General features: G+C 37.5%; 1 protein-coding gene across 8 annotated transcripts in view; it reads left to right on the top strand.

Annotated features, from left to right (window-relative positions):
* The window catches only part of LOC122572621 (voltage-dependent T-type calcium channel subunit alpha-1G), a 107555-nt gene that overhangs the window by 48012 nt on the left and 43162 nt on the right, over nucleotides 1–16381 (top strand). For 7 of the 8 annotated variants that reach the window (XM_043737786.1, XM_043737785.1, XM_043737788.1 and 4 more), the window contains 6 exons: nucleotides 7160–7263; nucleotides 7981–8156; nucleotides 9394–9486; nucleotides 9966–10144; nucleotides 13745–13917; nucleotides 16027–16370. In XM_043737786.1, coding sequence (XP_043593721.1) covers nucleotides 7160–7263; nucleotides 7981–8156; nucleotides 9394–9486; nucleotides 9966–10144; nucleotides 13745–13917; nucleotides 16027–16370 — 1069 coding nt within the window. Of the gene's footprint in view, nucleotides 1–866; nucleotides 886–7159; nucleotides 7264–7980; nucleotides 8157–9393; nucleotides 9487–9965; nucleotides 10145–13744; nucleotides 13918–16026; nucleotides 16371–16381 lie in introns of those variants that run through there. The other variant, XM_043737791.1, reaches the window with a different exon arrangement.

Genomic DNA, 16381 nt, shown 5'->3' with positions numbered 1-16381 from the left:
TTTCTCTCGCGGGTCGAAAGATCGACTCCCTTTAATGGAAATACTCCTTTAACATATCCTGGAACGTTAGACTCTCGTTGGCAAATAGCGACACTGGTTTTTGCATGGTGCAACAACTTGGCCAGAAAACAGAAACGTAGGACGAATCGCCCACCGATATATTCGCCCGAACGATATTTCATGAGGTTTATAACGCTGTTAATAATTTCGCTTTAGGCGAGCGGCCCCGAATAAATTCGAGGATTTCCAGTTTATGTCGCGTGTTTTCGCATGCTGTTCTCTATGATTTACTTGGAGGGACGCGATATTGATCTAACTAGCGCGTACCGGTTGGTTCGAACGTGTGCCCTGCCGTTCAAATTTAAAATGACAATTGAATTATTACAGAGCGTTTCAGTTGCGATACGATGATCGATGCTCGATGCCTCTAATATGTTTAATCCGCGCGGTGACGATGCCACCGTATGATTCGATGTATCGACAGAATTTGAATTTACTGGAAATTCGTATCGATGTCGATTAATTTCGCATAACTCGCCGTGGAAACGCGTTAATTGGCCGATTTTCTATTTATACGCTTGTCGTTGTCGTTCGTACGTGTAACATGGAAAATAATCCACGCGAACGTGTATATTAAACGTTGCGTTAAATAAATTATTATATTAATTTCAATCGATAAATAGATTTTTCGCGAGAAACGACAAATTCTGTATTTCGAATGGTATCAAATGCAATTGTTTGATACGACAAATATAATTGTTCGGTAAATTCCAGCTGTTAAATATCATTTCTTTTTCTTTTTTTTTTTTTTTTTAATACCATTTACCGAGTCACGAACAACCATCCGACGTTAAATGTTTTCAACGATATTGCCGATGCTTGCAGGTACGTTTTTACCTTTGAATTTTTATTAATTTCCTAATCAAATTGATCGAACGTTATCGTCGTCTCGACATTGCAGCGCCGTGATACGATTGACGAACCAAACAAAGTAACATTATTTCGTACGCGTAAATAAAAATGTTGTAGGTGAAAGCGAAACGGGGAAATTATTTATACTCGTGAAAATTACGAATTCGTTAAGATCGATTCGATGGAAATTTCCGATGTCCTTGAATGTTACTATCTGTTTGTTAATGCCGCTGTTCAAATTATACGTTGCAGTTAAAAGTAAGGAAAAAAGAAACTACCTTCGCCTTTTTTCGTTAAATTAAAGCGCGAATAAAAATGAAAATAAATGTAACGCTTGGTCCGTGAATATGGATGCGATGCTCCGAGCAAAACCACCAGAATTATTACGTAATAAAGTAGCTTTATACATTTGGGTCAATTATCGCTACCAAATAAATATCGTTTTGAAATTTATAGACTGAAACAGCTTCGTATCTCGTATCGAATTTTAAACTTATCGTCGGTCGTTGTAAACGTTGCTTTAACAGGTTTTATGGAAGAATTTTTGCGATGGAAAGAAAATTGAATTCGTCAAAAATTTGCGGTCATTTAAAAAAGGTAACGCGATACGTGATTTTAGTAGATTTCTAAAATCTAATATTCCTGACTTTACAATGGAGATATATATATATATATATAAAAAAAAGAAGTGGAATTTTAATCAGCTGAATCAATTTAACGTCGCTTACAACGCATAAGCGAGACCATAAAGCAAGTTTAAACACCTTATAAAAATATTTTCTACATCGTATTATACTTGTGTCCATTTATGTAACAATGTTTACGTCACGGTGTTATTTATGCAACAATAATCAAGAGTCGTTAGTTGATTTTGCAATAAATAAATACCGCAATGGCCGTGTAAATAGTTTAAAGAGGAAGAGCTTGAATTTTGAAGAGAAAAAGGTTGGAGATTATCCAAAAGATGGTCACGGAGATACGAGCAGAACATTCAGCAGAAATTCCAACTACGAACTGCGATTCGACCGAATCTGTAAATTATTAACAACTTCGTATTTGACAATCTATAAATCTACATAAAGCGATATGAATTTCTAGCCGCTGGTAGTTTATTCGACTTTAATCAAATAATCAAATATTATTTACGATTTGGCCGGACTGATGTTGCGCTGGCACGCCAATGAAACCATAATTCTGCAAATATTGTTTTCCAACTGTTCTCAAAGGGCACCGACGAAGAAGAAAACGAGGAAGTTGCTTGCGCGAGTTTCTTATCGATTTCCCATTCTTTCCCCCGACTGAAAACGAAAATGAAACGGTGCTCTTAAGATGCGATTTTTAATAAATTCCCATAGCGTAGAAACGTGAAATTCCAACGCTGGTATGCTATGAATAGAATTTCATGCAGATGAAGGGTAGGAAATTTCTCCGATATCAAATTTACAACCTCGCGAAGAATCATTTCAAGTGGTAAATTTATAGAATCGATGTATTTTTGCAACACATGTATCAAGTAACGTCGGACCAATAAAAATCATAGAATTCCTATAAAGCAAGTTGTATCGTAGGTTACTTCGACTTTTGCATTTATAACGTCGCGAAGAAATATTTCACGTGGCGAATTTATACGACGATATTTAATTCATTGACCTTTTAAATTCTACTGTCGTGCATAGACCACGGATCAAAAATTTCGTAAATCACGGCTGTCGTCCAACAGCGATATTATGGTTTTCATGAAATTTCATAGGTGGAAATTAACGACGAGACTGTTTTACGATTATTTTATATCATAATTTTATACACCGCGTAAATAATTATGATTCTCTGTTCGTGCTATCGTTTCTTTTCTACCGGATAAATATTTGTATCCGTGTTATACGTTTACGTATTTATGTATCTCAATGTTAACCAAATTTCAGTTAATTAATTGACACGCGTTATATTGATAATAATATTGTATTTTTCTCACCATATTTGTTTCTTTTTCTTTTTTTCCTTTCTGTTTCACCTTTCTGCGATAGTAATCTACCAAAAAGGTGGGCGTGCTTAAAGGATTAAATATATTTATATATTTCAATGAATTTAGAGCCGATAGAGATGATGAAATTGTACAAAGGGAATTAGTAGCTATAATATTATGAAGAAACACTTCAAACGAAAGCAACGCTCGTATTCTTCTTTGTTAAGTATTTCGAAAATCTTCAAGCGGATAAGGATCGCCAAATCCTGTAAAGACAAGTTGAGTCGCGGCAGATTATTTCGTCCTTTAGGCCCTTTCGAGGCAAACTTGTTTCAGGAAATTTAAATAACCGAGAACTGGGGATTAAAATTGGACAACGAATATAAAACGGTTAGGAGACCGGATGAATTAAAGATAATCTGGCCACTGGAACTCTGAAAAACAATCCATTTGGCAGCGAGAATTGGCCCGAGAGTAAAGAAGGGATTTTCTGAAAGTGTTAAAAATGCGGACGTATCCTTCGAAACTTGCAAATTAGTTGAAGATTCCATCGAATCTGTGACGTAGTTTATATACTAAATATCCTGTAGTTTCTATGAAAAGGTCACGTTCCACTACAGCGATAACGAAGTTTCCAAACGTTTTGTATTATACATTTGGAATTTGCTTAAAAAATTGCCCAACGTAATCACCACAGTTTTATTTAATACGTACATCAACGCACGTATTAAGGTTCGTTCAAAATTGTACGTACAACGTAACCACAAAATTTGCCGCATAATATAATTACAAATACGACGATCGCGTTTCTCTGTATTACTCGTGAAATTTCAGAACGTTTCGTACAATACGAACGATATGCGTTACAAGATTCGTTCAACATCTTACCACTTTACCGATCGATAGCCGATTAATCGGTATTTGGTTAAGCCGACACTTACGGACCGATAGCCTATTAATCGGCTTTTTGTCGCCGACAATCTTTCTCATTATTCGAGCAGCGATTTGTTATTTAGTACTAAGGTACCTTGCTCAGTTGCGTCAGTTGCGTTGCTTTGTAAAATTCCTACAGTTTTATACCAATTTGAAAAACTTACTAAACCGTAACGGAACCGGCGCCAGGGAGAATCTGCGCCTGAGTTACCGGTCGGACGTACGTATGCTGTTGAACCGCTAGCGGTCAGTGAAGTGTTACCAACGCGATTATCGCAATAGCGTTTCGATGAAATTTCAAAATCGCGTGATATATCGAAGAAAATGTTACGGTACAAAGTTAGGGAGCAAAGGTAGCGAGGGTACGTTCAAAAAATCTTAGAAGCCATCGTATTTGACGCTTATAGAAAATCCCATCTTAAATCGTCCCGGAGGAGAATCCAAAGAAAAGGAAAAAAATGTTATGGGGATGTAGGAAAAAGGTTGTGTCGTATCGACGGGATGCTTACCGGTACAAACAACGGCTGACGATGGTCGCCACACCTCGGTCGTAACAAGCGGTATACAAATAGCGAGGGGTCGGTATCGGGCGTGTCTCTATTAAACGGTTTTTGTCGTGATGCTCGACATTGTTTTAGTGGCCGTGCTACTTCACACGATGAAAATTGAATAGCAACCCGATAAGAGGCAGCCCTCGAAGCCGAAGAAGAGTGCATTTACTTTCTTGCATCCAGCAGGTGACACTGGAGCGGGCCGTACTTACACGGGCGTTATCGGTTTTCTTTCTTATCGTTTTATTCCGATACAAAACGCCGACTTGCGTGCACGCAAACTCGATACTCGCTTCTGCCTTTGTTTCTCTTGCGTTTCTATTTTCTCTTCTGTTCTTCTTTTCTTTTACTCTTTATATATATATATATATATATACATAATCTCTTATCGTCGATTACTGCACATATCTACATCATATTATATATGGGCCTAATTACACACGAGCGCGCGCGCGCGCGCGCGTACGTGTCTATTGCGTTCGTATATTGTATATTATAGGTATATATGTCTGCGTGAAGCGTTTTAGATCGCGAGATCGATAAAGGAGGCAGCGGTGTGGCCGATGGAAGGAATATTTTTTGAGCGATTAACGTAAATAGTCGTTCGTGAACGTTGCAATAGTCTGGGAATCGTTGATCAATGGTATAATAATAGCTTTAATAAAAGCTTTCTACGCGATCGTTTGTTTGAAATTGTTCGCGAAAATCGCACGAGAATAAAAAATTACTACAGAGGAGAACTGTCAATCGACTCTACAGGTTTACGACCAATTCGCGGTAAGTTCAATAGGAGACTGTAGAGGTTAGAAATTTCTAGAAATTATTTGCGAGGATTGAAGTAAAGTAAGGAGAATCGAGAGTTGATAAGAGATTCCTAAGAATCGTGGTAAATTCGCGGTAAATTAGATAGGAAACTTTAGGAAGCGTGACGCGTGAAATTCGGTATAATTTGTATAATGAAAATTTAATGATACGGATTTGAAAACTCGTCGAATTACTTAGGCAAGTCAGTCAATTTTATTTTATGTATAATTAACGAGTCACTAACGAAACAACAAGTAACCGTCTCTTACGAGATAAGAGTAAACGATTTCGCCTAATTTCCTAGTAATGGAAGTATAAAAAATGGACGTTTCGGGCGATATTTGACGAGCAATGTGCCAAACTACGGTCACATCCGTAGGGTTTCAGTAAAGCCTCCAGCAAGAAATTATACTTCGTTTGACGTAAAGGTTGTGCTACTTTGTATTTGCCTTTAAATCATAGACAGAACTTTGTAATATTAATTATAGTTATCCTCGCAACTCGACCGAGATTTCTCTCGTATTATTCATAACGTTGTAAGGACGAGTAATTAAGAATTTTCGTTTGATAGTAAAAATTGTATTAACCGCTATGCTTTGTTGGAATTACATAGCTTTAATTTATATTTTAAAGCGTTACAATGCTAATCGAAAACTGGGTTTTATCAAATTCACGACCCATTTTCTTCCGAACCACTGAACCACTTTCGACGAAATTTCGCCCCGTTATTCCACTATAATATACGTATAATGGCGTTAAAAAAAAAAGAAAAAAAATGATTCTATCACTTTATTACAAATCTTAAAAAAAAAAGAAGTTACATTACTAGTGAGTTAAAAGAATTACTTGAAAGCTGACGAAAGAATTCCTTTTTCCAACCTAGGAACTGCATTTGAAATTCCCTGGTGCAGTATGCTCGACAGCTTGTTAGAAATCACCGTGGAAAAGTTGATCGAATTTTCCTTTTTAAACGCGGAGGGAACGGGTCAGAATGGATAAAAAGTAGGATTTTACGAGAGAACCAGTTTTTTTCCGGCAGCCGCGCTGATTCATTTGTCAATCAATTCAGAATAAGAAGTTCAGAAAGGTCAAGAGGTAGATGAAGCTTACAAGGAAAAGGAAGACTGAGCGATGATCATTCCGCGAGAGTGAAATTCATCGGTATAATAATTACATTTTCCAGCGATGGAAATCAATTCGCAAATTTCGTACTTACTAATACTGAAGCTTAAAAAGAATGAAATACATCGAAACCAAAAATAGATTTATACTTCCAAAACCGACTACAAAAGGAAAATTAATTTTTCTTGCATTTTTTCGTTTCTCGGTTCCTCTGAAACGATATTAGCCACGGTCCGAACTTTCCAACAGAAACGGAACAGTATGGCCAACCTACATAATTACCTAGATGTACATATATAGTTCATAGTTTCTATGCAATCTGTTCCCCGAAACTTTATCGTAACCGGAGTTTGGCAAATTGCTCGACAAGCGTCTCAAACTTGTATGTATCATTCTAATGCTCAATTACTACAAAAAAAAAAAAAAAAAGAAGAAAAAACAATGCAAGATGGAACGTACGTTTGTCAGACGAGAGACATTCCCTTCCATCGCCTTCCAATATTCTCCTTCATTGATCTGTGCTTCTGAAACAGCCTGAATACGTATATTATATAAGTACATATTGTATACAATATATATTATACATAACCTTTATATACATATATATAATATATCATATGGAACACGCTGCATATACACGGTGTACACGCATAAAGCGAAGCATGCAACGAGTGCATTCGTGCATAAGGCATATTTACATACGTATACATATGTGTGTGTGTGTATGTGTGTGTGTATATATATATACACATACATTTATACATACATACATACATACATATATACATGCAACCTCTTAATTATAAGAAACGAGGCGCGAGGATGCGGTCTTGTTTCGAAATCGATTTTTAATTGTAGCTCGTTGCTTTTCCAGCGACCTTGAGAAGTACTTCGAATATCAGGGTCAGGACTACATTTGCTCGCGTCCCGACGACAACGGAATGCACTCTTGCAGTAACCTGCCGCCGCTCAAGTTCGGTGAGTGCATCTTCGATATTCTTTTCACTGGTTTTCCAATTTTTTTCCCTCTGCCCCCACCCTTTTTTTTTATTCGCTTTCCATCGAGAACAAGTTCACGGTTTCGTTCGACGCTGGAATCGCGTGTTTTCGGCATCGCTGTCACCAGAATTTCAGAAAAAATATGCCCGCGGGATAGGAGCGAAAGAACGTCACATATCTGGATGGAAATCGCGAGCGTCGATGGATCCTCTGCTCTCTGTGACTGCTAGTTCCACCTTCGTAACTGCAAACGTAGAAACACGGAAACAGAATTTTATACGAAATTAGCAATCACTAAACTCGTTAAATCGATCGACTCTCGTCATTCCCAAAATAGGAGTACGTAGCTAATGGAAATGTATTTGCAAATGTGCAAATGTGGAAATGGAAAAATGTGCAAAAATATCCACTTTTTGATTTTTTATTCAACCTCTGTCGGCAGTCGATGTAATGATATTGAGAAATTTTCCTACGACAGCTATTTCATTTAAGAAAAAATTCAATAAGATTTACCCAATTCTTTCCGTAGATATACGTAATTTCTAATGAAACTAATAGCAAAGCCGTCTGAAACATACATCGTTCTAAAGTTAATTAACGAACGTTAATTTCTCAACAGATCTAAAGAACGAACTTCGTATCGGTTCGCCGATAGCGTGACATTCGTACAAGCCACTGAAGTGTTCTTGCTTTTAGGAAACGTGGTTTGCAATAGCACCGCGTTGCCGAACAATAACGCAACGTTCATCACCAACGACACCTGCGTTAATTGGAATTACTACTACACGGAGTGCAAGGGTCAGGGTAACAATCCTTTCCAAGGAACGATATCGTTCGACAATATCGGTCTTGCCTGGGTCGCAATATTTCTCGTGAGTGTCCTAGTTCTCTCACATTCAGAAACTGAAACTTCACCGTAGCCAAAATTTCCACATACGTGTCTACCTATCTATACATGTACACACATACACACGTTACAAACTGGTTATAATAATAGTATTGGTATAATCGAGCGAGTATTCTTATTATTCGAGCGAGTTAGTTTAACATGTAGGAGGTCAAGGATTGCTCCAGTAGCCAATCTTATCTATTCTATATGTATGCTTGGCAATTAGACTGCGGATGTTTCTGCATTTGTAGGAAACGCGAAACCCAATTTAAATGCCAACGCTTTGAGAGCGTGTAGAGGTCCAAAAAGCGCTTTAGAGATTCGCTGGTTTTTCCAACATTTTCGAGAAAATCGCAGGGAAAGAAACAAAAATTGTTCTTGCTTTTTCGTTTGCACGTCTGCGCTTCTTTATACGTGTTATCGTTTATTTAACGAGGATACCGTTGAAAACGCCGACCTTTTGCAACAACGCAACCATTAGATACATCTAACATTGACCGCTCTAATTGCAGCCAGACATTGCGCTGCTGATATTTGGTGCACTGCAGCTGCGGTTGGATACGGCTAGAGTTCGCCATTTTGGAATAAATGTACGAGCAAACGAAAATATTTTTCTTCATTTTTCCGCGATTTCCCTCAAAATGGATCGAAAACGAGGGAATCTCTAGAGGGCTGATTTTCCCTCGGTTTATCGATCCTCTACACGCTCATCGAGTTTCGATATTTAAATCGAGCACACACGTATATCGAGTGTATATTAAATTATTTTAGAAACATCGATATTAAACTGGAACGAGAATTTTGAAACAAAAATGTAACGTCAAGTTGCCGAAGTTTCTGCGTCTTACGAAGAAACATTTCTAAATTTTGCATCGGTCGATGGTTCGTTGATTTGCTTTGATAATCAAGATTCTTCCGACATACGCACAGATATATCACAAAATATTGTAAATAGAACGATTTAAGTATCGACCATATTTAAATGAATGAAAAATTGTTTTTCATCGAAATGTAAATTCGCATAGACACTCGCAGTCTGTTCGTCAGCGAATCTTGTAGCGACTCGTAATTTCATCGAATCTTTTCTGAAAAGCTAACTAATTTAAGAAAATCTTTTGCTCGACGATCTACGATATATAATGCACCTCGACGTAATTTCTCCACGGAGATTTCAACTGCTTGGACAAGAAAAATTGACAAAGTAAATGATATCGTCATAGGTAATCAGTCTGGAGGGATGGACAGACATAATGTATTACGTACAGGATGCTCATTCTTTTTGGGACTGGATATACTTCGTCCTTTTAATCGTGGTACGTTTATTACTTCATGTACGATATTTACAAAAAGTATTGGCACGTAGCCTTATTTCCCGATGGAGCATCTTTTTATCAACCTGTACGTTTCATCGTCACAGTGTCGAATTCCAGCATACGCAAAATCCCGTAATAAATACAATGGTGTGCCGGTATTTCTTGTAACCACCGTATATATCGAACATAAAATATTCTTCGTTCCCTTAATTTACTTCGTTTCTTTTAAATGCTGTTTGATGGAAACTCAAAAGAGAACAAAGATTCGTTTACTTCTTACTCTGCGATACGGAATATTTTTCTGATTAAATAGAGATAAGTAGAGAGAAGCAGAAACCTTTTTCTACGGATTCAAAAATCGCACGATGTTTCACAACGGGAGGAGAAACGTTTCTTTGCTGTTGACGAGCGAAAGAAAAAAAAAAGAAAAAAAGAAAAAAAAGAGGAAATGGTCCAAGTTGAACAAATTTGGGTTACAGATTGGTTCCTTCTTCATGATTAATCTCTGCTTAGTCGTGATAGCAACGCAATTCTCAGAGACGAAAAAACGGGAGATGGAAAGAATGCGACTGGAGCGTGCACGTTTTCATTCTACATCAACGCTTGCGTCGTCGACGAATACCTCAGAACCGACTACATGTTACGCTGAAATTGTTAAGTGAGTATTTAAGCGACTTTACGGGAAAAGCGTATTAACTTTTTCTCCTCTATCTCTCTGTCTCTCTTCTCGCTCTCCTCGGCATTAAAGAAATAAAAAAAAAAAAAAAAAGGAAATTTAAAGCCAAGCCACGAAAGTACAAAGTTCAAGCGCAACTTGATATAACCTGGATAGCGATATACACATGTACATTGAAAATCATAGTGATGTAAGTGAAGATCCTGAGGATCAGAGTTTAGTCACGTATTTCAACGCTTAAAAGTATCAGCCCTTATATTTTCATAATTAATTAAGTTGCAACTCTGTTAAGTGGAACACGGAGCACCGTTTTATGAAAAATAATAATGCCATTACGATGTTCCCGGTTCTTTACATAATGACGAATAAAGCTTTAACGAAAGTTTATTTATTACGTAATCGCCGAATTGTTCATTTTCGTCCTTTTGTTATATTTTCTTTTTACCATTTTATATAACAAGATACGCATCGAATTTCGTCCGTTTAACTTTATATTTTTCGGCGCGCGCGATATAGAAAAAGCTTTGTATTTTCATTTTCAATTTGTATCAATTTTCCAGTTTCAGTTACGGGAAACACGAGTGTGGTAAACGTATCGTTTATTTTTGATCGATGTAACGGTATTTTAAATGGATGTCGCAAAATTGACGTGTAGATTTTAGTTAGATTTCATTCGAACGTAAAATACAGATATTGGAAAATTGTTTTCAAGTTCTCTTTTCCAGCTACGTAATCGTTTCTTCTCTCGTTATTATTTTTCACCGCTACCTAAGAGACCTAAAAGAAAGATCGCTTTTCTATGTACGAAGTAACCTTCACAAATTTCTCAATTACGATAGATGCGAACGAATTGTAAACAAAAAGCCTGTAAAACAGTGAAATTTATTTTTCACCAAGTTCGATACTTTACGTCGCGCGTTATTCAAACGTACCATCGCCTATTTACATACATCTTATCTATATGTTTATTAATAATAATCGACGCACGAGGTATTATCATAATGCGCGTAACAAACATAAATATTCTACAAACGCGATATTACGAATTACAATTAGGACAAGGTACGCGTTACTCTGAGAATCAAATTCGATATCAATCCTTTGCACTGGAGGACATTTTCGGGCGTAGCAGCTACTCCGGATGATTTAGCGTATACGTGACGCGTGTCTTACAGCTAGCGTAAAATGATTTTATATAGAAATATATAAATAGTTTATAATAATTTATCTATATTTACATGTTTTGGAAACGTAATTTTGTAATATTAATTTCTGTATTTTTGTTTTCTTGTGATAATTTATAAAGCATTGACCAAGATGCATTCTTCAATACAGTTGATCTCGTTTTTCAACAGTTCAAAATCAAGTTCACCTTCGTTTCAGCTAATTTCATTTCCGAAAACCATTTTTTTAAGGGTTTCTAAGCTATAATACTTTCGCCATGATCGTCGAATCAAAACTAACTTTGCAGACGTTGTCGGGACCATAGTTTCGCAGGCATATGGGATTGAATATTTTATCTGCATTTTAAAGTCTAACACTTTACGCTTCCTAAGAAAGAACATAAAGAACTAAGGAACCAATTTACCGACCAATATCGCACTCTCGTCGATCGCAGATGTCGAAATCTAACATAAACAGGGACTGTCGCTTCTCGCTCGCCATTGTCACCTTTTGAGTGCAAAGGGTTAACAGAAGTTGGATAAAATCGAAGATAGGCAATTTAGAAATGTTAACTCGGACATATCGCGCGTGTGTGCGATTGAGCGTTTCGAAGATTTACATATCGATTAAAGTTCTTTCGAAATTCGTAGAAATTTATACGCTATCGTATGTGGGAGAATAAAAGGGATGCTACTACTTTTATTCCCTCGGGAGTAACTTGGCTGCCGTATCACATACGTCATAGAAAAAGCTGTAGAAAAGTTTCAGGATATAAAGGAAAAGTTTCCTCGCTTTTTCTAATAATTTCCAAGCAAACCATATTGTTCGCTTTTTGATGGTTCTATCATTACACACTTTTCGACTTTCTTAGATTTCTCTCTTTAGGAGAAATTGACAATTCTTGGCATATCGTTAAGTTGTACATCGAGGTGTGTTCCATTAGACTACCACTTTAAATAACGAACATCCTCGAGGGAACAGTCTCGCTACTACGCTGTTTATTTTTCATTTTCGATCGTTTTATCTTGAACATAAAGACGACCATCGTATTATTCCATCTTATTATTTTATTGAGCAGAAAGATCACAATAACTCTATTAAAGTTGTCGAGGAGAAGTAATCAAAGAGTCTTACAATATCCTGAAAGCCTACATCGGTCCTCCGCTTCAAGAATAAAGGGTTCTCATTTAGAATAGTTCCATTATCCTACTACTCATTTTTTATTCTTTGCTATTTTCTCGCAGAACAAGGTTACAATTCTATCGGACAATTACATTAAATTTTTGCCGAAGAAGTAACTGCAAACTGTCTCGTAATATCGTCGAAGGTTTCTCGATCGAGCCATCGCATTTAAAAAAGAAGGATTCTCGTTTAAAGTATACCATGCAGAAAGGCGAACAATAGTTTTATTAAATTCTCGGAAGAACGATGATTGGAAAACTACGTTAAACGAAGTAAAACACTGGCCCGTTAGTCCTCTGTTTTAAACACGAATAATTCTCGTCTAACGCTTTGACCGCCACGCCGAAATCACGCGTTTCGCCGAGGACGCCAAGGGAGTATTTTCATTATTCGAAGCATATAATGGCAAAATAATAATAAATCGACGATGCGAGGCAACGTTCTTCCTCGATGGACCGTTTATCTTATTGGCGGTCACGGGTGACCACCGTGGGCGCCTTGCTAACGGTCGATAGCGACGTATTATAACGAGGCTTCGTTTATTTCGACAAACCATTCGCATTCGTTGTTTCGTCGTGAGCAAAACGTGCAGAATAAATTGTTGAAACGTGTACAAGATATTAGCAAACGGTATTTGCTCGTTCTATATATAACAGTAGGGTATGTGCACGCTTCTAACTTCAATTATACGATTATAAAGCAGCATTTACGATTATTTTCTAAGCTGTCTTTATAATAATATTCGTAGATTACCCCTCGAAGATGTGGACGCAAACACAGTACACCGTTAGATGCAAGATTTCTTCTCATTTTTGTTTTATCGATGTTCTAATAAAAACGTTTAATCGTTCAATGGGGAACTTTTTGTTCCAAAGTATCTTCTATTTATCGGTTGTATTCAAAATGCCCAAACTGTGAATTTTCATACAATTTTTACATTACATTTTTCATATCTGACGAACGTGGCGGTCAAAGTCAAAAACATTCCATTCCGTGATACGGTCGTTGGTTTCTTATTCTTCGATATCCTATTTTATTATCTTACCACGCGGGAAGACCAACGATCGTCTTGCGGAATTTTTGGAGAAGAAATGATCGCAAACCGTGGCAGTGTCACGTTAAACAAAGTGAAATAGCGCTCCATCGGTTCTCCACTCGAGAAACGAAGGAGTCCCCGTTTGAAATTGTCTTTTGGTTGTTCCATTTTGCTATTATAATCGTACCGCATCTTCACAGATATATTGCACACCTGTGGCGAAGAGGAAAGAGAAGGTTAATGAAGAGGTACCGAGTGTATTTATACAAAAGACAGCAGAAACGCGAGCAGAATTTACTTAAGGAACAGCAACAACATGGACACCCGTTTCGGGCAGGTGCACCCGGCCCTGATTCGAATAGATTACCCGGAGGTAAGAGAGTTGTATTTTCTAAGTGAGGATTAATCGCCCGCAACGTTTGATTTTCATTGTAATTTACGAGCTTCTCTACAAACTGCAACATCTATTCGACGTTTCCGTTTCATTTCGCCTATATGCTGTCTGCCTTGGAAACGAATGCTCGTGTAGTTTGCCATTTTTCTGAAAGAAACGAAGATTTAATCGTCTTCGAAACGATCCAGGCGTCACGTGTTTTTCTTCCGTTTCGAACGTGGTTCGTTCGCGGAAAAATCTCTCGAGCCGGTGAAGTTGATACAAATTGATTCTAAAGAGATTGGTAAATTCGTTTCTTTCGAAGAAAATTAATTCAACAAACAGGGGATTCGTAAACCTTACGAGGGCAAAGTTAATTTCAGTAGAAAGGAAATTCACTGATCTGTTGAAAGGGAAATGAATTTTGGAGAGAAGGAAATTTCGTTGATTTCTTCTGATAAAATCAGGTACGAGTTTCGTGAATTTTGTTCAAATTTCCTTCTCGTAATTTCTTCTTTTAAAATGTAGCTCGCCGTTCCGAGTAATTGTATTTCCTTACGAAAATACGGGATGCCTCCTCGCGTTTATTGACAGAAGCTTGGCGAATTTACAAAACTCGCTAAAAGTAGCAGGAAACTTTTTAATAAACGTGAATGGGCGAACCGATCGTTCTCGAGGTATTCAATTATTACGTTTCACTCGATCATTCTGTTCGTTCTTATCACGAAATAATCGATATCTCGATAAACTGGAATATCGGCCAACGATATCCGCATAGAATGTACTTACGGGAGACGTTTAAATTGTCGGTGGTTCGTTTCACTGCGAGCACGAGAGCGTTTTTTTAGAGATGAACGTACGCGATCAGAGATTCCTGGAATATCTGGCGCTGTTCCGCGCGATTGCTTGAGAATATCACTTAAACTGACGCTATTATTGCGGGAATAATAGAAGATCTCAGACGATGGAGTGTGTGTTGGGAACAATGCTACAGTGATCGTCGGTTCCAGGAAAAGTGGCTGTTCTATCGTATCGAGTGTGGAGGAAGTGCGTGTGCCCGGGATTTTACATGTTCATTAAGAAATTATGTATCTCGTAAACGATTCGTTTATACGTCTGTGTTTATTAACACACTGCCTGCCTCTTTCATTCTCTTTTATCAATTTGATAGAATAGTTTTTCAAATTATAGCTTTTATTACGGTACTATATATGTTACACGCGATAGTTTCAAAGTCTATAAACGTCCACAAAACGATCATATTCTTTTTAATTTTGTTTTAGTAAACACGAATGAAACGGCAGACGATTTTCCTCTAACGTTCTTTCAAGCCTTTCATGTTCGGCGTTCGCAACGCATAACATTGCACTCGGCAAACGATCAACTAAAAGAGCAGTAAGCTCGTCTTTTTCGGTCAATCTGCCTCGATATTTTATTACCTTGCGAAACAATCAGAAGAAATACGTTTTCGTTATCAACGATCGACAAAACTGTTAGATTGTCCGAAATGTTTCTTTCGTTCTATAAGGAAATAATAGACGCACGATGTTCTTTGTTTTATATTATATTTATATTAGTTTATTGAATCATGCACGAACGTAGTAATAGAAATAGAACGAAATGGATCACATCTAATTCGATGAAATAATACAAAACAGAAATCGTTGTTCGTCTATTATCATCTTATGAAACGAAAGAAACTTTTCGGACAACCAAATATATTTTTTCTTCAAACTTAAGAAACATTTTTACGCTCGACGTAATTTATTTAGCTTATTATATGTTTATTTTATTTATTATTAATTGAATTTAATGCGCTCAACAAAGTTGCGTATATACGTTTCGATAGATCTGGTTCCAATTAAAAATTTTACAAGTAGATATGCCGCGGATAATTATTGACTCTCGCACAAAGACCCATGAAGCGACTTGGTATCGAGTATTCTTTAAGGTCTTTCATTTTTATCGACTTCCATGCAATTAATACTTGCTCGACAGTTTTTCCACGGGACACGATATATCGATTCCCATTTAACATAATTGATATCGTTGAATTTCATACGACCCACTTTAATATCGTTACCATGCACGTTATTATACGTTCGTCAGATAGGAGAATCCATCATGGTAGATGTCCTCGGTTGTTGGCGGCCCTGGAATACGCGGAACAGCAGCAACAGCAGCAACAGCAGGGGGTTGCTAGCGGCGGAGGGTCGCTCACTGATTTTCCTGCGAACAGTCCTCCGACGCAGACTGCGATTCTCGCAACTGCTCTCAGTAATAACGGCGGCAGCAATGGAAATTTGGCGATTGCACCTCGCGCCAGTCCTGAGATCTCCGAGGCTGACGTCTCCTCGAACGTGTGCCATCGTATGGCACTCCATAGGACTTCCTCCGTTTCCTGCAATGGAAGCGACAATGTCTTTTCCAACGCTACTGAAGCGAGTATTCAGGTATGCTCCGT

The sequence above is a fragment of the Bombus pyrosoma genome, linkage group LG11 (genome assembly GCF_014825855.1).
Source record: "Bombus pyrosoma isolate SC7728 linkage group LG11, ASM1482585v1, whole genome shotgun sequence".
Taxonomy (NCBI): Eukaryota; Metazoa; Arthropoda; class Insecta; order Hymenoptera; family Apidae; genus Bombus; species Bombus pyrosoma.
This window is presented reverse-complemented; position numbering and strand designations above follow the sequence as displayed.